This window comes from Doryrhamphus excisus, chromosome 1 (genome assembly GCF_030265055.1).
Source record: "Doryrhamphus excisus isolate RoL2022-K1 chromosome 1, RoL_Dexc_1.0, whole genome shotgun sequence".
NCBI classification, from domain to species: Eukaryota; Metazoa; Chordata; class Actinopteri; order Syngnathiformes; family Syngnathidae; genus Doryrhamphus; species Doryrhamphus excisus.
This window is the reverse complement of record NC_080466.1, coordinates 36,737,104-36,760,378: the sequence shown is the minus strand read 5'-3', so window position 1 is coordinate 36,760,378 and position 23,275 is coordinate 36,737,104. Positions and strand designations below refer to the sequence as shown.

General features: G+C 40.3%; 1 protein-coding gene and 1 long non-coding RNA gene across 8 annotated transcripts in view; one reads left to right on the top strand and one right to left on the bottom strand.

The window, feature by feature from the left end:
- The window catches only part of si:ch211-207d6.2 (sickle tail protein), an 87,667-nt gene that overhangs the window by 44,917 nt on the left and 19,475 nt on the right, over window positions 1-23,275 (bottom strand). For all 7 annotated transcript variants that reach the window (XR_009129040.1, XR_009129041.1, XM_058067139.1 and 4 more), the window contains exons 4-7: window positions 8,248-8,370; window positions 7,506-7,742; window positions 7,119-7,188; window positions 4,847-6,214 (exon numbers count right to left, since the gene is read on the bottom strand). Coding sequence is in view for 5 of the 7 variants with exons in the window: in XM_058067139.1 (XP_057923122.1) it covers window positions 4,847-5,126 (280 nt within the window). In the remaining 2 variants the exon portion in view is untranslated. The remainder of the gene's footprint in view (window positions 1-4,846; window positions 6,215-7,118; window positions 7,189-7,505; window positions 7,743-8,247; window positions 8,371-23,275) is intronic.
- LOC131125550 (uncharacterized) lies at window positions 4,237-6,412 on the top strand. The gene is made up of 2 exons (XR_009129042.1): window positions 4,237-4,269; window positions 6,058-6,412. It is a non-coding gene; the product is annotated as an uncharacterized LOC131125550 (long non-coding RNA).

Genomic DNA, 23,275 nt, shown 5'->3' with positions numbered 1-23,275 from the left:
AATTAACAGACAAAATATCAGTGAAGCATAACATCAATATGTAAATATTGTGGTACATACGTAGGTGCTGTAAATTTGACTTATCACCTATTTTTTATTCTTATTACCCATCTAGGGTAAGTAAGACGTGTTTTCTGTGGATAACAAACATCCTCATGCATAGAAGAAAAAAAAATCTGTGAATTTGCAAATTAATCCCAAATGTGCATGGATCCACTGGATTTGTTTATGGTAATTATGGTTTTATTTCAGTTGAACATGCATCAGATTACAATTGAATGCATCACATAATCAGTTCGCAGTTCCACATGTCCAAAAGGAGTAGGAAGAAGCAAAGCTTATTAAATCCTACCCCTCCATCTGGTACTTTTACAATCAGTAACTGTTACATTTGTTCACTTCCTGCTTTCCTGTTTTCTTGTGCTTGAGAATCTGCAACCTCACATGACCACCTTATCTGTTTTAGCAACACATGACATAATAGTACCAGAAACATGCAAAACATGCAAAATAGCTACACTGTGGGCGTGATTAAAAATAAGAAATTGCGCGGTGAGTTTTATTCGCCAAGACGTGTGGCTGAATGTGTAGCATGGATGATCAGAATAAGATGCAAGATGTTTGCAGACCAAGCAGCTGTTTCCCAGGGCACTCATTGCTCAGTCATGTGGAGTGCAGCAGATATGGACTAAAAGACAAAAGAAAAAAAAACATCTTATGGGCTGTAAGCAGGAGCGAGGGATGGAAGGATGTCTCAAGTGAAATTGTACTACTGCTGTCAGATCAAATCACTAACAAGTAAAGCATCCTCCTGCTGGGATTCACAACAGATCTTTTTACTGCAGTCTTTTAGAAGACTTTCTTATAAAAAGCAATCTCTATCTCGACCGCTTTGGTCTTTGTGTTGTCCCTTGCTTAAAAACAAAGCTATTAAGTAGCCTAATAAAGCACATCGATAAAAAACACTAATCATGACCAAAGGCTGCTCCTTTGCCAACGGCATGCCTCAATCTTCAGTTTTAACCACACTATAGATACGTAGGACTTGGGGGAGGGGGGGACTGTGCAAGCATGGGACCCCCCCATAGTTCAGCTGTCCTCCACTTTTAATTACATTGATAGCTCATATACTGTACATCCCTAACATGTACATACATCACATACAGGTCAGGCCTTTGGAGCGGACCCCCCCCCCCCCCCCCCCCTCGTGGCTGGTGGGGTCCGTCGGTTGGTCTACCGCTCTGGTGCTTAGCCTCACCACGGCTTGGGGGTGTGGCACATTCAATGATGGCAAACAAGTACTTAGAACTTAATATATTGGACATGGAGCTTGATCAGATATTGCACAGTAAATGGAGTCTGGAATAACTATACTGAATATAAAAACAAAGTATTTACCAGTATTATAATGTATTTATAAATTAATACCGTTTGACCAAAAATATGCACATTTAAAGGCCGTAAATACTGAATCGTGAATGTGTGAGGATCCATTGTGTATTGAATTGATACAAACGTCAGATAGCGGCTACCATAGCAACACAAATGCAACACAGCGGGTATCTGTACCAGGGTCCCGGGTCATTCCTCAGTGCTTGTCAGATTCAATGTAAAAGTTAGCCAGAACATATGCTGCGTGTACGCCATCTCCACACTGCTACGAAATTAAACCAATCCACCTCCATGTCCCTTCATGCATGAGTGACGTGTCACGATGAAAAACCACGGCCCACACTAGATGGAGATAACGAGCGCTCGTAAAATCCGGCAAATATTGCCGTTGAAGCGAAGACAGTTTTGGACTTGGGAGGAGAACTTTTTAGTCTTCATCAGTGAAATGTGCTGTGATGCCACTTGCTTGCGGCTCAACCGCACAGTGGACAGGGGCTCAGTGGAGACCTTTCCGGCCTCAACTGGAGAACAGTGCATTTACAGTGGACACTGTTTAAGTCCACATCCCACAGGAGTGGCTGATTCAGGTTGATAGCACTGAAAATAGCCACTACTTGCACATTTCCTCTTTGTAAAGGACATACGGAAAATGACATAATAGCACCTCATGTCTCCATTTGTATGGCTACACTTTGTTAGTTGCATAAAGAGGATGAAAAAATTAGCTGGAATTCTATTTATTCCTATGCTAAAGCTTTGAAGGTAAGTGTCAGCTCATTTCCTGTTGCTAATCCAGTAAAACTGCACATTGTAGAGTGGCCTTTTAATGTGGCCAGTCTATGACAAACCTGTGCAATAAACAGTATGCTTCATGAGGGGGAGTGGTTGTCTCCCCACCGGACGTTTGCTGGTTCCACCCATGCTTCCATGACCATGTCTTGGAGAATCCACTTTGAAGGTGAAAATTCATCATCCCAGCAAATGAAAAGTACTGACTCTAACACAGATTTAGACAATTTGAACAATAAGATAACAAATATGAACAATATTTGATAAAATATGTATGCCTTCTGTGTACACAAACATTTTGACATACGAGTTCTGTTCAAGAAAAACACAAAAGGGGACCTTTTTTATATCATGAGTTTCCAAACAAATACTAGGTGACCATTTTGAATGCATATTGAGCAGTTTCATGAAAGGTCACCACTATATGGGTCATCACCTCATATAGTAACTTCATGTAGTCCTGATAACCACTTAGCCTCGGGACATGTCAAGCTTTCATTCCAACCCCATTTCACCCTTGACTTCATTGCCAAAGTGCGACATGTAGCAACATATTAGCATACGACTTAGTCATGGTACCTAATTATAAAGTGTTGCTGGAGAAGGCACTTGTGCACCCAAACAAACCTCCACCCACACACACGGAACACAGCACGCACATTTCCTCCAGGGAGTTTGACTCACGGAGGCATATTTGTAAGATGTTAGGTACGCTGACTGCTTCATATACGTACACAGGAAATACTCACTTTACATTCACTTGCTAAGGCAAGTGTACAAGTACATTGTACATTGAAACAATGTGGATTTCATATTTTGTCATTAGGTGGTCATCAAGTCTCAAAGATTTTGCACTTTGTTCAGCGGTCCTTGGACACACCAGTGATATGCAGTCAGGGGAGCCTAATGCAAAATAAAAAAAATATATATATAGTTGTCCTCCTCCACTTTGAACATCACTCCAGTGTTTTTTCAAAAAAGTATTAATTAATAAATGGTCACCGTTTTGTGGTTGGCCGACTATTAGCAAAAAAAAAAATGTTGAAAGGCTATGGGCTCTAATTTCATTGACCTGTCTTGCGCCATGCGTAAAGTGTTGAAATGATTACAAATGTAATCACTAAAATAAAGAAAGAAAACAAGGCAAGATAGGAGAGGTAATAAAATGAGAAAATAGAATAAATATGAAAGAGATAAATATAATAAGTACAGTCCTGTGTTTTTATTGCCCCCCCCCCCCGTGTTGTGTTGAAAAGCCGCATGCCATGGGGGAAGAATGATCTGCTCAGTCTTTCAGTGGAGCAGGGCAGCGATTGTAATCTGACACATAGTACATCAACAGTTAGCATGGTAGCATCTGGCAAGAAAGCACCAAGTCCCAAAAGGGTTAAGGCAGTCCTATAGTGTCCCTACATTATGCCATGTGTGTATTTGCCTTTAGATACAAGTAAATTTGCTAAAATGCTAACATGCTAACAGTCATCATGCTCGCACCTAGCAAGAGAACCTCAAGTACCAAGGCTGTCCTATAACGTCCCTGCATAATGCTATGTGTGTATTTGCCTTGAGATATGAGTAAATTACCTAAAATGCTAATATGCTAAGAGTAAACATAGTAGCATCTAGCAAGAAAGCACCAAGTCCCAAAAGAGTTAAGACAGTCCTATAGTGTCCCTACATCATGCCGTGTGTATTTGCCTTTAGATAAGTAAATTTGCTAAAATGCTAACATGCTAACAGTCATCATGCTAGCACCTAGCAAGAGAACCTCAAGTACCAAGGCTGTCCTATAACGTCCCTGCATAATACTATGTGTGAAGTATTTGCCTTTAGATATGAGTAAATTAGCTAAAATGCCAACATGCTAAGCGTTAACATAGTAGCATCTAGCAAGAAAGCACCAAGTCCCAAAAGAGTTAAGACAGTCCTATAGTGTCCCTACATCATGCCATGTATGTATTTGCCTTTAAATAAGTAACTTTGCTAAAATGCTAACATGCTAACGGTCATCATGCTAGCACCTGTTTTCATCTTGTCAAACCTTTAACTGGTTTCCCTCCATGACATTCCCCAAACTATCAACAGCAGGTCAGTACTGTTTATGCTTCAGTCTCTGAGCAAAACATTAACTTTGCGTTATTTGTGACAACACAAATGCGTGTAATATCCTAAAATATATCTTAATAATGAACTCGTCACATTTCTAGAATAAGCCAGGGCTGAGTAAAAACAGACCAAAACATCTGTAACTGCAAATTTGAAAGAAATAAAGATCAAAATTGAATCCAGTATAAACTTTCACATCGTGTGCAGGGGGAGACCAGCTGTGTTTGATTCCATTGGTGCCGTGACAGCGGTAAGAGAGAGGGTTGCGGGGTGAATGTAACAGATGCCAGCAGGTATACACACTCACACTCTGACGCCGTAGGAGTCCCACTGGCCAGTGTGTTGAAAGGTACGACTGTCATTCAGAGAACCGTGGTTTGAGTCCCGGGCGTGTACAGGCTACTGTATCCCATCAATATGTGCTGTGTATAGTAGCTGGACAGATACAGACAGCTAAAGTTTTGATCCAAACCTTTAATAACTTTTGTTTAATTTAGTTGATGGGTAAAATAAAATCCTAAGAATTGATAGAGCCTGTCACAACTAACTTGTATCTCACCTTCACTGCGATTTTTCCCTGCAGGCTGCAGGTCTTTGTCCTCCGCAGCATCCACTTCGCTTGCTCCATGAGGTCCTTGTCCTAATCCAGAAGCCTTGTTTTGGTTGTGGCTGGAGGTGGGAAAAGGCCTTTGGGCCAAGTTTCCTTCGCTGCCAGCTCTCATCAGCCTCTCTCCGATGCGCAGCATGCATGAGCGGTTACCTTGCAGGTCCTTTCTTGGGGTGAAGTTTTTGGATCCTGCTGATCCAGGTCGACCCAGACGGGACGATGTCTTGGACATCTTGCCTGCTGGGTTAGAGAACTGGCCGGTTGCTTGAGGGTTCTTTAATTCTTCTCGTCTCCAGCTATGTTCTCCTGTCTTTGCTCATGTCTTGGAAGAGAAAAAGATCAATTTCTTGAATCCAGTGGTGCTTTTTCCCCCCGATTTGTGTCCCCCGTCGCCCACACTTGCCTCACATTGAAGGATGGTGTTCTCCAGCACCAAATGTAAAATGTGTAGCTGTTTGTTTTCCTGCTGCTACCGTCTTCCACTGCCGACTCCCTCTGAGAGCTTGAACTCCTCTGGGAGAGATCTGTCTCACTCTACACGTTGTCTCCTTTTTCTCCCTGTCCTCTCTTTCCCGCTTTAATCTTTAATCCCCCTCCCGCACTGTGTTCTCTCTACAGCGCTCTTCTGACTGTTGACAGTAAATGCGACATTATAAATCAAGTCTCTAGATTCACAACGTCGTACAAGCTACTATTTCTGGCTTCATGACCCCTTTCTCATCAATCTAGTGCCGAGTGTTTGACTATTCACTAAGTGAATAAAAACCAGTAGGTTACTGTCTCCCCGACAGCCTTTGCAGTAGATGCTGTTGATGCATAACTGCAGGGTTTTGCCTGTTTAGACTATGTTTATGGATTGAATTGATTTCTGGTCGTAACAAATGTAAAACGCATAAATTTACACGTAAAACACAGAAATGTACACGCAAGAGCAAGTGCATGCTTCACACATTGTGCTTACTGATCACAATGTGGGTCGGCAGTATGCATGAGCCAGACACTCCTTTATAAGGAGGACCGGTTTCCAGTCGAAAAGATCTCTACTCCAAAAAGTTATGGAATTATTCATGTTGTGATGCATTTTAGACGTCTTATATTTTCTACACTTTTCAATATTGATGGACATTTTTATGTTTTTCCAACTTTGCCGATACCGTATTTAGGAACACTTTTTGGATTCACACAGCAATGAGGGCTCCATTGCCTGGAAGCTTAAAAACGCAGAGCGAAAACTCAGCTGCGGCCGTGGTGATAGGAGAACGAGAAGTGACTGAAGAGCAGCAGTTGGAGGGAGACCAGCGTCGCCAGGCCATATCTCTACTGAAACACAGCACAGACCATGAACAGATCTTCATGAAAATGAGCATGACCTTCAAATTTGGGCAAAAGTTTAACCGTGATCCAGACCAATGCAGCATGGTCTTTCAGTGTTCCCTAGGTTCCTCAACACAAAAGGGATGGTACTAAGCTTGTACTGTCACCACCAATAAAGCGACACTTGTGTCCTTTTTAGATGTCGCAAGACTTTGAGCTGTTATTTGGAGCTGAGACTTCAATAAAACTCCTTGAAAAATGAGGAACACTCAAGGCAAGGGTATTAGAGCAAGCCAAATGAATTGCAGGGTTATTTTAATGGTCTTATTTCAGTTCACAGTTCCACATGTCCAAAAGGAGTAGGAAGAAGCAAAGCTTATTAAATCCTACCCCTCCATCTGGTACTTTTACAATCACTAACTGTTACATTTGTTCACTTCCTGCTTTCCTAATATAGTTCAAGTTTTTTTTTTTTTTTTTATTTTATTCTCATCACGTACAAGCTGATATGAGCATCCAATGACATAATGGGTACCATAGTCAGTGTCAATATAGTGATATATATATAGCACATCATGACTGGTTCAAGACTCTTCATCCTTGTATTTAGCAATTAGTATTTTAGGGCTATGTGTGGGCTATCTGACTAAATGCAGGAAAACAGTTCTTGAGTCTGAACTGATGTGAATGAATCAATGAACCACAGGTACTTTTCAGTGAAATTATATATTGTAAATGGGGGGTAAGGTGAACAAAATGCCAAACAAAAGGCAATTTTTGTCAAGTAGCTGGGTATAACGGTTTGTTGAGTCTCTGGGACAACAGTGGATTGAGGAAGTCCACTCTAGAGGAATGTTCCTCGATCCTTTAGTCCAATATCCACAGAGCCATAAGGAAAAAACAGTCCTACCAGTTTGTTGACGCTTCTGTGGGGGGTTCTTTGCTTGGTGCAGAACCAAAGCAGTCTATAAAAACCTGACCTGTACAGTCCACAAACATGTCAGTCAAAGTTTACCGGAAAACACATTCCAAACAATTTTCAGTTCAAGGTGGCTATAAAGTTAATTTACACTTCATAGTTTCAGTAACGGTTCATGTGGCATTCATTACACTTTACTGGATAGCAATACGTTTAGCAGTTTTGAGACAGACATACATACATACATACACATAATCAACAGGGACGGTATGGAAGGACTTTTCAACCCAAAGACCCTTAATGGAGTTCAGAGTTAACGCTAGCAACAATTTTCGTGCAACATACCTCTGTAGCGGCCGGTGAGAGGGAAAAGCTTACCGAAAAGTTGTTTTCTTTAGGTCGATTTCCAAAAGGGTTTTAAGTGTGCCGCTTTTTTTTTGACCAGCCACAGCACGAGCCACTGATTGCCTGCACCTGCTGGCACTTCAGTGTTTCCTGGCAGCGACAGCGAATCAGGAGGTGACTTCACGTCAGCTGACCAAGTCATATGACCGCTCCTTGTCAGTGTCGTGCCATGACATGGGTGACACAAAGATCTCTGCAAGACACCCCACACTGTAAAAAATCCAAATTGACTCAACTTAATTTTTTTTTAACCTTGTTGCCTTAAAATTTTGATTAAATCTAGCAAATTATTTCAGGTAATTTCAACTCACAACTAAGTTTCTCCAACTTAAAAAAATCAATTTCACGTGACTTATTGCTTTGTTTTGGGAACTTTCTTTATTAGGTCAAATACAATATTTTTGTTGTATCAACAATAGAAATCAAGTAATCTCAACTCACTTTTGATTTAGTCTAACTAATTAGCTCAAGTAAATTCAACTCACAATTAAATTGAAATTAATTGAAATAATTTGTTAATCTGCTTTGAAAATGAGTTGAGATTACTTGATTTACATTGTTGATACAACAAAAAATATTTGGTTATTTGACCTAAAAAATGACCCACAACAAATCAATAAATCACGTGAACTTTTATTGTTATGTCATAATTGCCAATTTTTAATTAACAAAGGTTATTTGTAGTGCTAAGGATAATTAAGATGTTTTTACTCACTTCTGTCGTGTGCTTTTTTTCCTGCCGCATCTCTTCCAACATCGTATGCAAATAATATGCTAATGTTCTCTAAGCACAGCCAATAGGTACGTTTCTTACTCAGGTGTTGGCAACAGCGATTGGCTGCTGAAACAAGACAAATATTAACACTCAGGTAAGTAAGCGTATCCGTTTTCTTTTTGAAATAGAGTGACAAGTACAAATACAAGTTAATCCAATGAGCAACGGTATAGTACAAACGCTAGAAAAACGACTTAATAATACGTCTTATAATATGTCCTTTAAGAATGCAAAATACATAAGTCATGTTGTGTTTTTTGCTAACTCTGTCAACCTTCCTTCACACCCACGTGACTCATCCCCTCCCCTTTAGTGACTAAGCTAGGATGACATGACAATTGTTCTTCACCACAGATGGTCTATTGTTCTCAGCCGTTATGCTGTCCACGACCCCCAACAGTTAAACATGTACAATTGGCGCGCAGCTATTCGGACAGTTTGTATGCATACGATATTGTAAATTACACTTGATCGGTTTTCGGGGTGTAAATTCACAGATTTTCCTCACACAATCGGAATAGAAAATGGGTTGATGGTTAGGAGGGGATGTTGCAACTGTCTTTGGAAATGAAGCTACGCTTTTCAGCCACTAGATGGCGATAGAACAGCATGGAACGAATGTGCAACTTCAAGCCATTGGCGTTTGAAGTCAAATGATAGCGGCTTTGGCACCTAGAAGACAAGGATGTTTTTGGAATACACAACTAATTTCTGTGAAAAATGATAGCTTGACACTTCTTTGTGTAGCATACATGTACTTAAAATTAAACAAATAACATATTCATTGGGAATCATTGCAACACTGACATTAATGAAACACTGCAAAAGTAATTCAATTGTCAATGATTAATTCAAAAACCAAACAGAATAGGTGTGACCCATTACGTGCATTCACTAGCTGCCTTTTTTGTGCTGTTGTTATATTTTGACAACACACAGAAAAAAGACGTGTTCATGTCTCACATAAAGATTGTGGAAGAAATTCCCATGGCAAGATGAACCCCAACTTTCAACCCTGGGTGTCACTTCCACCACTCACTTTGCAACTCTAGGGAATACATCTATAGCGACATATACAAACACAAGTCCGGATTAGCCTATTTAAGGTGACTATAGGGTTGGTATTTCATGTGTGGAGGGCTCTAATAATGTAAAAAAATAAAAACTATTTTGTAAAAAATTGTAAACAAGCTTTTCCATTTATTCATTAATTTTCTACCGCTTTTCCTCACAAGGGTTGCGGGGGGTGCTGGAGCCTATCCCAGCTGTCTTCAGGCGAGAGGCAGGGTACACCCTGGACTGGTGGCCAGCCAATCACAGGGCACATATAGACAAACAACCATTCACACTCACATTCATACCTATGGACAATTTGGAGTGGCCAATTAACCTAGCATGTTTTTGGAATGTGGGAGGAAAACCGGAGTACCCGGAAAACCCACGCTTGCACGGGGAAAACATGCAAACTCCACACAGAGAGGGTGGAATTGAACCCCCGTCTCCTAGCTGTGAGGTCTAGCCGTGCAGCCCTTCCATTTAAAAATAAGGAATTCTACTTACCAGGGTGGGGTCTGGAACCTAATTAACTGTGATAAATGAGCGAATACTATATTTAATACTATCAAAAGTTTTAATCCCAAATAATATGATTAGAAAATTTTGACTTGTAGACAAAAGTACTTTCATAATTACCAATCACAGCCTAGTAAATACCCGATACTCAACTCAAAGGACACAAGTATTTTTAGTACAGTAAAGAAAACAGTTACACAGTTGACCTAGTATTCTACATTGGTCACTTGTATCAGTAATAGTACATTGACGAGACAATATCCACTCCCAATGTGCACCATATCGGGTAATAGGAGTTTGCAGTTGACTGTAGGGCTGTTATATCATGGCTAGAATGCTCTAATAATGTTAAAAACGGAGAGTAGAAACACTTGACGAGGTCATTCAACATTTTGGGTCAAGTACTGATCCCTGTGAATGTAGTATTTATTCTTCTGGGGTTAAAGGTCTTAATCATATCCAACAGGAAGATGTTTCTTAAGCTTCTAATTGGTTGATGGAACCTTTTGGTCAATTTTTTGGATTAGTCAAATCAGACTAATTACACTCAAACCTTCGAAACATATTGACACCAATGGATTTATGAGGATTTGTGTGGCAGAATGATCTTAAATCATCGCTTTTACATCTGTGAGCCATTTGATGCCCGCAGCTTTTCGCTTAATCAGACAGCCGATTGTTTTCACCCAGGAAAATTATTTGGAAAATAGCTGTTAATCTCATTCCCTGGCCGAGTCTGTTTTGGTCAGACATAATCTGCTGAGTCTGATTGAGCTGCATAATCCATGAATGAGGGGTCGGCCCCCGCCCCCGCCCGTCCCGTCCTGTCCCCACCCTCTCTGCCCCTCCAGTCTGTATTTGGTGTCTCCTCTAGTAGTTGGAGATGTTGCCCTGCCCCCGTCTCCTCTGGCGTAGCTTCTCTACTGTATGAGTCTGCCCTGGGGGCCAAACAATATGCCTCTATTTTTGTTTTTAATTAAACAAACTTAAATCTGGCTGTCCACAGCCGGACAGATGATTTAGATCTGTGATGTGTTTTGCGGCATGAGTAAGCTGAAGATTTGGTCTTTTCTCAGTTTTCTTTTCTTTTCCCTCCATCTTCACCCCCCCCCCCCCCCCCCCCTTTCATCCATGTCAGTCTTTGTTTCTCTCCCACTCCTGCATCACATATTTAGGGCCCAAGCACATATCGACTGAACACCAACCCCTAAAAGTCACTCTCTAGCACCCCCTATCAATTTAGATAATAATTGCTACTACCAGAAGTTTCACTGTCATTGTCCTGACATTCCCAGTCTTCAGTCGTGATGGATTCCCCCCCGGCGAATATTCATTTTCTACCGCTTATCCTCACAAGGGTAACAGGGGGGGCTGGAGCCTATCCCAGAGGCGGGGTACACCCTGGACCGGTGGCCAGCCAATCACAGGGCACATATAGACAAACAACCATTCACACTCACATTCATACCTATGGACAATTTGGAGTGGCCAATTAACCTAGCATGTTTTTGGAATGTGGGAGGAAACCGGATGCACAGGGAGAACATGCAAACTCCACACAGACATGGCCGAGGGTGGAATTGAACTCCAGTCCCCTAGCTGTGAGGCCTGTGCACTAGCCACTCGACCGGCCACCGCCAACATCTCCACGGCAAATAAGAATCCAAGCCTGAGTAATATGGTGTAACGACAACGACGGCAAACAACACCACGTTCAATTGATTTGATATTAAAAATCAATCACCCACTGCAAGCGTTTTTTTCCCCAATGTCCATAAAATGTCACAAAAGGCACAAAAAATATTTTTTTAATATACAGCCATCCATCGTCACATCGCAGTTCCAATTTTGCGGCTTCACACTGATGTAGTTTTTAAAAAAATATATGAATTATCATGAATTCATGAATATCCACTTATATCCACACTGTTGTAATGTTGTTCATGAATGCAGCTCACAATGAAGAAGTGCTGAAGATGGTTTTCTGACTTGGAGAAACATATATGGTACATGTTGGAATTGCACTGCTGTTGGTATGGTCAGGTCACAATAATAATAAAGTCATACAAGAGTGTCAGACCCTTTGTGGCTGCGTGAGGATGCCATGGTGCCTTTGTCTGCTGTCATAACATGTGTTAATTACGCTACAAATTAATAATAAAACATAATGAATGAAACAAATGAGTTACCACCATGAACACGCTATTTTCAACAGAAAAAAAGATGCATTAAAAAAAACTAATAATAAGCTGTATTCAACCACTCAAACAGCGATCATTATTACTTTGTGAAAAAACCCGATATGGTGAGGGATGACTGAATTTACAGGTATTTGTATCGTCTGCCTGTATTTTTATTGTATGTTAACCGATGTCTTCATCTCACCGGCCACAAACCAGGTTTACCTAAGGTGACTAATGACATAAAGTGAGCTAATTCGGATTTAAAGTGGACATTTTGGGAGAACTCCACAAATTCCAATTGGGAATCAGATATAAGAAACAGATGGCCCATCATAAATTGCAAAGATTATTCAGCATCATAAGTTGTGGAAGGCAGCTTAGGAGACCAGGGTTCAATTCCACCCTCGGCCATCTCTGTGTGGAGTTTGCATGTTCTCCCCGTGCATGCATGGGTTTTCTCCGGGTACTCCGGTTTCCTCCCACAATCCTATTACCCGATATGGTGCACATTGGGAGAGCTTCCGCTTGTTGCTTCTCTTTACTTCCTGCAGTGGATATTGTCTCGTCAACGTACTATTACTGATACCAAGTGACCAGTGTAGAATATTAGGTCGACTGTGTAACTGTTTTATTTAGTGTACTAAGGATACTCGTGTCCTTTCAGTTGAGTATTGGGTATTTACTAGGCTGTGATTGGTAATTATGAAAGTACTTCTGTCTACAAGTCAAAATTTCTGAATTATATTATTTGGGATTAAAACTTTTGATAATATGAAATACAGTATTCGCTCATTTATCGCAGTTAATTAGGTCCAGACCCGACCCTGGTAAGTAGAATTCCTTATTTCTAAATGGAAAAGGGCTGCATGGCGGTCGAGTGGTTAGCACGCAAACCTCACAGCTCGGAGACAGGGGTTCAATTCCACCCTCTGTGTGTGGAGTTTGCATGTTCTCCCCGTGCATGTGTGGGTTTTCTCCGGGTACTCCGGTTTCCTCCCACATTCCAAAAACATGCTAGGTTAATTGGCCACTCCAAATTGTCCATAGGTATGAATGTGAGTGTGAATGGTTGTTTGTCTATATGTGCCCTGTGATTGGCTGGCCACCAGTCCAGGGTGTACCCCGCCTCTCGCCCAAAGACAGCTGGGATAGGCTCCAGCACCCCCCCCCCCCCCCCGCGACCCTTGTGAGGAAAAAGCAGAAGAAAATGAATGAATGAAGTTGACTCCTGAAGCCTTTGTTGACTCGCTAAGTGACGTGAAACTGGAATTACTCAGCCTTGATATCTTTCAACTTTACACTTATGATTTTGAATACACCCTTCCTTTCTGTCTTCATTTCAAGACCTCATTACATTACATACTGATTCAGGGTCAGCGCTGTAGCCCCCTCACCAGCCAACACTGGGTCTGAGCTTCAGGGTGACAATGAGCAGCTGTTAGGGATGCAGTGACGTGGAAGTGAGTGACAGTTGGGCAGGTCCAGGAATGAATGGCGATCAATGACACATATCAACAGACAACTGCGTCCTACAAGAAGGAGAGGGATGGGGGGGTTGGGGAGGTGTTCAAATGTGTAAGCATTACAGATGATCTTTCAAACCCTTTTAAAAATGATGAAAGAACCATCAAACAAGTTGTATTTCCGTGCATTTGTGATTCTTGCCAATTTGTCTGCATTTATTAGTTATGTTGAATGATCATTGAAATTCAATGATCTATTCGGTTTTAGCGTTTTTTGTATCCTCGTTAAAACATAAGCAGTTTCATAAGCAGCATTAATGGTTTAATTTCATTTGAACATGCATCAGATTACAATTGAGTGCATCCCATAATCAGTTCCCAGTTCCACATGTCCAAAAGGAGTAGGAAGAAGCAAAGCTTATTAAATCCTACCCCTCCATCTGGTACTTTTACAATCAGTAACTGTTACATTTGTTCACTTCCTGCTTTCCATAATATAGTTAAAGGTTTTTTTTTTTTATTTTTAAATTTTGTAATTTTTTTGTCCTGTACCGAAGTACGAGGTTATGCCAGGCACATTTCACCAGCAATACACTCATTACGCATGTACACTTACATGAAAGTACTCCATTACAGGACTGTACGGTTCAAGAAGAGCTTTTATGGTAATGGTTTTATTTCATTTGAACATGCATCAGATTACAATTGAATGCATCCCATAATCAGTTCCCAGTTCCACATGTCCAAAAGGAGTAGGAAGAAGCAAAGCTTATTAAATCCTACCCCTCCATCTGGTACTTTTACAATCGGTAACTGTTACATTTGTTCACTTTCTGCTTTCCTAATATAGTTTTTTTTGTCACGTAGTTTTAGTTTTTTTCAAGTTTTCAAAAACATTTTTTTATTATAAATTTTATATTTTTTATATATTGTTATTTAAATATTTTTTATAAATAAATATAAACGATTTTATTTATTTATTTTTTATTTTATTTTTTATATGACCATCCAATGACATAATGGGTACCATAGTAAGTGTCAATATAGTGATATATATAGCACATCATGACTGGTTCAAGACTCTTCATCCTTGTATTTAGCAAACATCAACTGCTTGTATTGTTTCTTGAATTGGCTCATCGTTGTGCATTGTTTGATTTCCTTACTTAATCCATTCCATAGTTTGATTCCACATACTGAAATGCTATGGCTTTTTTTAACGTTAACTAAAAAGAACAAATGACATCCACATCCACACGACTATATACAGTACTCTGCACTCCCGTTGCTCTCTTTCTCTTTTTGTACACTATTAATCATTCATGAGAGTGCAAAAAATAACCACCAAATGCCTCATGTTGTTTCAATGTCGAAAAAGTACAAATCATATTTAAGTAAAGAAACAAAGACAATGAATGGGATGTTCTGCCTCTCCTGGAAGGATTCCAGATTCCTTTCAATACTTAACACAAAGGCCTCCACCACAAGCGCTTCCATTCACGTTAGCAAAACGGCCACAGTCCAATGCAAAGATTTTTTTAAAAAAAAGGGAAAGGAAGGAAAAATCATTCCAGTCAAGTGCCAGCAGTCATGCTTCATTAGGACGGGAGTGTGAATGCTTCAAACTGTCAGAAGCCTGACTGGGCCTCTTCTACTCTTCTGACAATAACACACAAAGATTCATGCCAAGCATGACTCGTGCTCATGTGTGCTGCCGGTGGGGGCTGGACATTAAGTGGAGTCAGTGGTTCAGAGTTGACGTTCATCTTAGTGTAGGTTACGGCCATAATAGTCGTTTTGTGTTAAAGATTACTATTCCTGTTGTGAGATCACTCAAACCTGCAGTATATTTGATAGTATAGAATTGGGGGTGGCACCGTGGCCGAGTGGTTAGCACGCAGACCTCACAGCAAGGAGACCAGGGTTCAATTACCGGGTAGTACCGGGTACTCCGGTTTCCTCCCACATTCCAAAAACATGCTAGGTTAATTGGCGACTCCAAATTGTCCATAGGTATGAATGTGGGTGGGAATGGTTGTTTGTCTATATGTGCCCTGTGATTGGCTGGCGACCAGTCCAGGGTGTACCCCGCCTCTCACCCGAAGACAGGTGGGATAGGTTCCAGCGCCCCCCGCGACCCTCGTGAGGAAAAGCGGTAGAAAATGAATGAATAAATGGAAAAGCTTGTTTACAGTCTTCTAAATAGTTTTTATTTTTTTACATTATTAGAGCCCTCCAGACATGAAATACCAACCCTATAGTCACCTTAAATAGGCTAATCCGGACTTGTGTTTGTATATGTTGCTATAGATGGATTCCCTAGAGTATAGTATCGTATACGCACATATACGTAAATACGTATATATAGGGGCTGCACGGCGGTCGAGTGGTTAGCGCGCAGACCTCAGCTAGGAGACTCCCACTTCAATCCCACCCTCGGCCATCTCTGTGTGGAGTTTGCATGTTCTCCCCGTGCATGAGTGGGTTTTCTCCGGGTACTCCGGTTTCCTCCCACATTCCAAAAACATGCTAGGTTAATTGGCCACTCCAAATTGTCCATAGGTATGAATGTGGGTGGGAATCATACGTGCCCTGTGATTGGCAGGCGAACAGTCCTGGGTGTACCCCGCCTCTCGCCTGAAGACAGCTGGGATAGGCTCCAGCACCCCCGCGACCCTCGTGAGGAACATGAGTATTAATCAAACGTAATAATTTTTTTCTAGGTACATGATACCATACAGCATGCATATCAAACTTGCGCGAGTCGCACTAACATTAAACTTTCATATCAAGGCGGGGGCCTCAAAATAGTGCCGCGTGTTTGAGACCACCGCTGTAGAATAAGCTGACATTTTTCATGATAGGATGGTCCATCCATCCATTTGGATTCCACTTATGCAGGTCCAAGTTGCATGGACTACAGTCCCTGCCGGGAGGTCCAGACTTGCTGGTCTTTATTCAAGTACATCAGTTGTTGGACTTGAGGTGAAATTACAGGCTGGTCAGATAAAACATTACTGGAGTTCAAACATCCTCTTCGGATTGGCAAAGCATTTAGAAATTTGAACAGAATGTTCATATATTACACGAATAAATACATTTAAAAAATAACAATCCTCCTTTAAAGTGGCCTCAGGCCGATCCTTTCAGCTGGCTCACCATAGACCTTTTTGAGCTCAGTGTTGGGATGAATGGGGGACCACAGTGTCTGGAACTGGCTACCGCAAAGCCTGCCAATCAATTTGTTTAACTCCCCAGGCGAGGGCAGCGATTGGTGGACACGACGCACACTCTTTTCTTGACAACAAAGCAGCCCATATGCCCTCCCAGCAGGGACCGGACTTGATATGGGGGCTCGTGTATTTAGAGTCCCAGTTATAGGAATTTGGACCTAATGAGATGAAAGGACTAGTGTCAGTGAATTGGAGCGCAGAGCAAATCAAGTGGAATGCACATTCAGGGTGTCACTCATCATCTGAGCTTGCCTGCGTCCTCACTCCTGCATTGGCAACAGCAACTAAAGGCTTTCAAATGGCATGACGGGTAATAACATTTTAGAGTAATAACAGAAATGAAAAAGCCTAATGAATTTTTTAATTGCTGTTAACACGTCTTGGTCATGACCAAGCGTGCCAGGACTGACATTGCCTATTTGTAGCATAACTAAAGACGACGTTATAGTTTAAATCATCCAAAATGTTACAGCTTTCACAACTTTGCATTTTAACTGCAATTAAAGTTGATTTCAAAATACCATGAATGTACAATAACATACAGTACAATACATGTACAGTATTAAGGTAGAGCTTCCGAAACCAAGGGTGACCATATTTTGATGAGCCTAAACCAGGACACCTGGCACCATGCGATGAGATGATACTGGAAGTTTATTTGAAGATCCTTTATTTCAATACAGTGGAAGCTTGGTTAGCATTATGAATTTGTTCCATAAGGTCTGACTGTAACTGAAACGGATGCTAACCACATACATTTTTTTCCCATAAGGAATAATGTTAATCTAATTAATTTGTGGGTTTTGTCCAGGTACTCCGCTTTCCTCCCACATTTTCTTTTTGGCAACCAACTTTGCGGCAGCAGTGGGCGCTAATTTCTGTCAATCGGCCAATGAAAAACAAAAATCACAAAAACTCCAAGGACAACCAGGAAAGGACATGAAGACAGGATATATACTGGGAAAACAGGAAACATTTGGGCATCTTACACCAGGGATGCTCAATTACATTTGTCCTAGGGACAGAATATTTTTGGACTGACGCTATGGCATCCTGAAAATAAATAAAAATTATTTGCTAGGGATGTCAAAAAGGTCCGATTGGACTAACTGCCTAATTGGAACACCACACGTGAGACAAACCCCACCAAAAACCACCAACAAAAAATAACAACCTAGTGGAATTTTGACACAATTCGGTATTTGGCTAGTCAGGAACGTGCAGAAAATTGCAGAACCAACTCCACCTATTTACCATATGTTGGCGCAATCAATACTTGCAAAGCATGTTAATCATTAACCGGCGTTGTGCTGCTACAGAAATGCTGATAAAAGCCAATAAAGTCATTTAGCGTGTCACTTCTTCATTTGCCTGTTGGTTTACTGTAACACAGTCGCCAACTATTGCCGTGGATTGTAATGGATGATGTTTGTTCATGACATGAGTCAACTTTCACTGCTCTGTCATCGGCATTGTTTTAAGATGCTTCCATATGCACTGAAGCTGTTTGCTTCCCAGATATTCCTATTCTCCATGATGGAAACCGGGGGAGTGCAGTCATTATTAGGGCTGCCTAGAGTTATGCATTGTAATCAGTGACTTTATCACATATGCTTGGGAGACTGTGCTTCCCAGAGGTGTACAGTATATCGAATGTACCACTAGAGGGAAAAATACACTACATTTGGAGGCATATGCAGACACTACATCAGGGGTGCGGCATAGGAGCCACTATTTATCCCGTGAAACGTTTTGAAAATAGGATTCCAATAGAGAAGAATCAGTAATAGTAATTTTATAAGAGAGAGAGAACATAATGAAGTTGCAATTTAGCATGGAAACATACATTGAAAGACTAGTTGTAATATGGCGAGGAAATTTTTATTTTTAGTAGTATAGTACTGTACGGTGGACGAGTGGTTGGCGCGCGGGCCACGCAGCTGGGACACCTGGGTTCGATTCCACCCTTGGGCATCTCTGTGTGCAGTTAGCATGTTTCCCCGTGCATGCATGGCTTTTCTCTGGCATTCCAAAAACATGCTAGGTTAACTGGCCACTGGCCAATGTGCCCTGTGATTGGCTGGCCACCAGTCCAGGGTGTACCCCGCCTCTCGCCCGAAGACAGCTGGGATAGGCTACAGCACCCCCGCAACCCTTGTGAGGAAAAAGCGGTAGAAAATGAATGAATGAATAGTATATGGTTGGCACGCAGGCCACACAGCTAGGAGACCCGGGTTCGATTCCACCCTTGGCATCTCTGTGTGCAGTTAGCATGTTTCCCCGTGCATGCGTGGCTTTTCTCCGGCATTCCAAAAACATGCTAGGCTAATTGGCGACTCCAAATTGTCCATAGGTATGAATGTGAGTGTGAATGGTTGTTTGTCTATATGTGCCCTATGATTGGCTGGCCACCAGTCCAGGGTGTACCCCGTCTCTCACCCGAAGACAGTTGGGATAGGTACCCCACTGAGTAAAATTTCAATCTGAAACCTTCAACATGCAAAAATGCAAAGAAAAAATGTAAATCAGAAAGAGGTAAACAATGTGTCTGCATTTATTTTTGCATTCTTTATTCTTGTCTTTGGCATTTAGAACACGGTAGTAAACCAAAGTTAAGCCAAGAGGGAAAGTCAGAGCCCCTCTTGGGCATTATATGGGTGTTGGTTGACCCCATTTGAAGATGCTTCAGAGGCACCTTTGGAGACATGAAGACAAAGCTTACCATTTGAAGAGTCTTTTAGGGGCCAGAATAGATCTACTATCCATAGAACTAGGGAGCTCGGGAGCTCAATTGAAAGAAAATATCCCAATAAAGGCAAGCACACTCCCAGCAGTGTGAAAGGAAACAGGATTGGGGCTTTACAACACTAATAGTTCAGACGAGACGCCCAATAGGTAGGCAGTGAACAGAATAAAACACAAAGTGGTTGGAGATCAATAATCCCCCCCCCTCCCCCAGTGCTTTGTACAAATTGATGGATGAAAATGTTGAATGTTGTATTGAATGTTGTGACATCGGATGTCAGGAATTAGTGTTGGTTGGTAGAAATCCTTTGCCTTTGGTCAGAGATGGATGCATATACTGTCATCAGGATGCAAGTCATCCTAAAATGCTAATAATTACTGGGGCTGTGAAATGGTTACACATTTTAATCAAATCAATCACAGATTTTAAAACTAATTAATCATGGTTAATCACCATTAACAACAATAATGTCTGAAATATTCCAATTTTACTGTATTTAATGAATACAGATAAATGATGATATATAGTATATTTGGATGTATGAAGCACTCCAAATGAACTGAATATGTCAATCCAGCTGTGGAGTCTCACAGGCCAGGATATTAGAAAGTCACTCTTCTGTATATTTGATATACTTTCCTATATTTATAGATATGATATGATAGTAACGATATGATGATATATGATACGATGATGATAATAATGACATGATATGATATGATAATAATAACATGATATGATATGATATGATGTGATATGCTGTGATATATGATATGACATGATATGATACGATAATAATGACATGATATGATAGTGATATGATATGATATGCTATGATATGATGTGAGATATGATATGAAATGATACGATAATGACATGATATGATAGTAATGATATTCCGGTCTCCTTGATGGATAGTGTTATGATCGGGGCATTCCTTCTTATTATTATTATTATTTTTAGTAGTAGTAGTAGTACAGAAATAAGTAATAATAGTCAAATAATTTGTTGGTGTAGTAGTATGTATTTATTTATGATCCATTGTCTCTCCTCGAAGCCTCCATCATCAACATTATTGTGCTTATATTTATTATTATTGTTGCAATTTCAATCGGGCGGGCGACCAGTCCAGGGTGTACCCTTCACCCAAAGACAGCTGGGATAGGCTCCAGCACCCCCTCCGCAACTTGTGAGGATAAGCGGTAGAAAATGAATGAATGAATTTCGGACTCCTATATATATCTGTCCTCGAAGGTGAAGAGAGACAAGCAGGTGCAGTCTTTCAATAATATTGTATTATGTATCTTTGCTCCCCCACAGCATTATATTGGACTTTTGTGTCGTGGTGATGGGCCTCTCAGTCCCTAAGAACAAAAACACACATGAGCACACACACACAAATAAAATAAAAAAATAAAAAAACATATATCCATATATACACACATCCACACCCTAGTGACAACATTACGCTTGCAACCATAGCACTTGGATTTATTCAGTAATCAATGCCCGGCCCTCCTTTTCTTGAGTTTAAAAAGGTAACTTCTTTTTTTTAGTTGACTGGAGTGGCTCTCTCATCTTAAGTGTGTCAGGAGTAAACATGCACGTCTCACAAGATGTCTTTGGCCACTAATCACCCTTGTGGGGGACAATATAGCTTTACTAATAGGTGCTATGTTGAAAGAAGTGGTCAGTCTCTGGGGGCCCGAGCACAAGGGTTCACGGTGGCAAAGGCCCGTGGCTCCACATGAATGGTGTTTTCTTGAATTGTACAACACAATTGTCATGCCTGAGACAAAACAGGTAGAGAGGCACTGTATTGTTTTTGTTTTTTTTAATAGATTTAATAGATTCTGAAGTACTGACTCTGGTGAACTCAATGAAACAGGTGAGCAGCACTGTGACTAAATTGTCTCCAATTAAAAAAAAAAAGTCACAAATGTCATTAATATTTTCATTTTGTGGTGTCTTTTGGCATGGCTCTGATGCCATGCCGTCATCCTTCTCTATTCTCCACAAATTTACTCCTAAGATTTTTATGTATGAACACTGATGGAAATACGTCCAGCAACATCCTACATGTTACAATGCTTTTTCTTACCGCTCTAATTCCAGCGTATTTGGGGAGTAAAATGCCTGCAAACGTCTAAAATGTACTGCTAAATGTACTGCAAAAAAGGGTAAAAAATTATATATTTCAGTATTGAACAAAGCCAAATTTGTTCTCAATCAGAAATGACTCCCATTTATCATTGCACTAAAATTAATATATCTGCTCCTGCATATGCTCCTGTGCAATACTATGTGTATATTTTGGATATCTTGTATATATCTTGTTAAATTGTTTTTTTTACTCTACTTTTATATACTTTTTTTTTAAACTTGACTACTGCACTGAAAGGAGAAGCTCTCCAATGTCATTGTACATATTGTATAATGACAATAAAGGCCATTCCATTCCATTATTGTGTGGAAATATGGGGTAATAACTATAAAAGCAATCACTCGCTAAATGTACTGCAAAAAAGGTCAGTAAGGATAATTCATAATGCCTCCTACAGAGAACATACTAACTCCTTATTTCTAAAATCACAAATACTTCAACTTGCTGATATAGTTCATCTTCAAACAGCTAAAATAATGCATAAGGCTAAAAATAACCAATTACCTAAAAAATGTCATCCAATACTTCTCTACAAGAGAGGAGAAATATGATCTCAGGGAAGAAGTACATTTGAAACACTTCTATGCTAGGACTACGTTATGCTAGCCATAGCATTTCAGTATGTGGAATCAAACTATGGAATGGATTGAGTAAGGAAATCAAACAATGCACAACGATGAGCCAATTCAAGAAACAATACAAGCAGTTGATGTTTGCTAAATACAAGGATGAAGAGTCTTGAATGAATGATGTGCTATATATATCACTATATTGACACTTACTATGGTACCCATTATGTCATTGGATGCTCATATCAAAAATAAAATAAAAAAATAAAAACATTTATATTTATTTATTAAAAATATTTAAATAATAATATATAAAAAATATAAAATTTATTTAAAAAAAATTTAACAACTTGAAAAAAAACTATGTGCCAAAATTAAAAAAAATAAAAAATATATAAAAATTAAACTATATTAGGAAAGCAGGAAGTGAACAAATGTAACAGTTACCGATTGTAAAAGTACCAGATGGAGGGGTAGGATTTAATAAGCTTTGCTTCTTCCTACTCCTTTTGGACATGTGGAACTGGGAACTGATTATGTGATGCATTCAATTGTAATCTGATGCATGTTCAAATGAAATAAAACCATTACCATAAAAGCTCTTCTTGAACCGTACAGTCCTGTAATGAAGTACTTTCATGTAAGTGTACATGCGTAATGAGTGTATTGCTAGTGAAATGTGCCTGGCATCCACTGCCAATGTGTCAGCAATGGCCTCGGCGATAGGTAGGTTAAAGTCTATCCGTCTTTTAAACGCTTAACCAACAACACCTCATGTGCTGTGGTCACAGCATTAGCGCTATCAGACAAAGCTGTGATCACTGCACACATATACCACTGCCACTATTGATTTAGTGTTAATGTGCAACTGCATTGAGCACAGAGTCAACAATGAAGTTCGTTCATTGAGTTGGTCCCGATCAACATCATCAGGAATGTGCTCATATATGCTTTTAAAAATGGCAACGACATTTATTTTTGGATAATTTGGGGCTTGACAATGCAAGATCATGCAATGAAAGATTATTTTACAGTTGG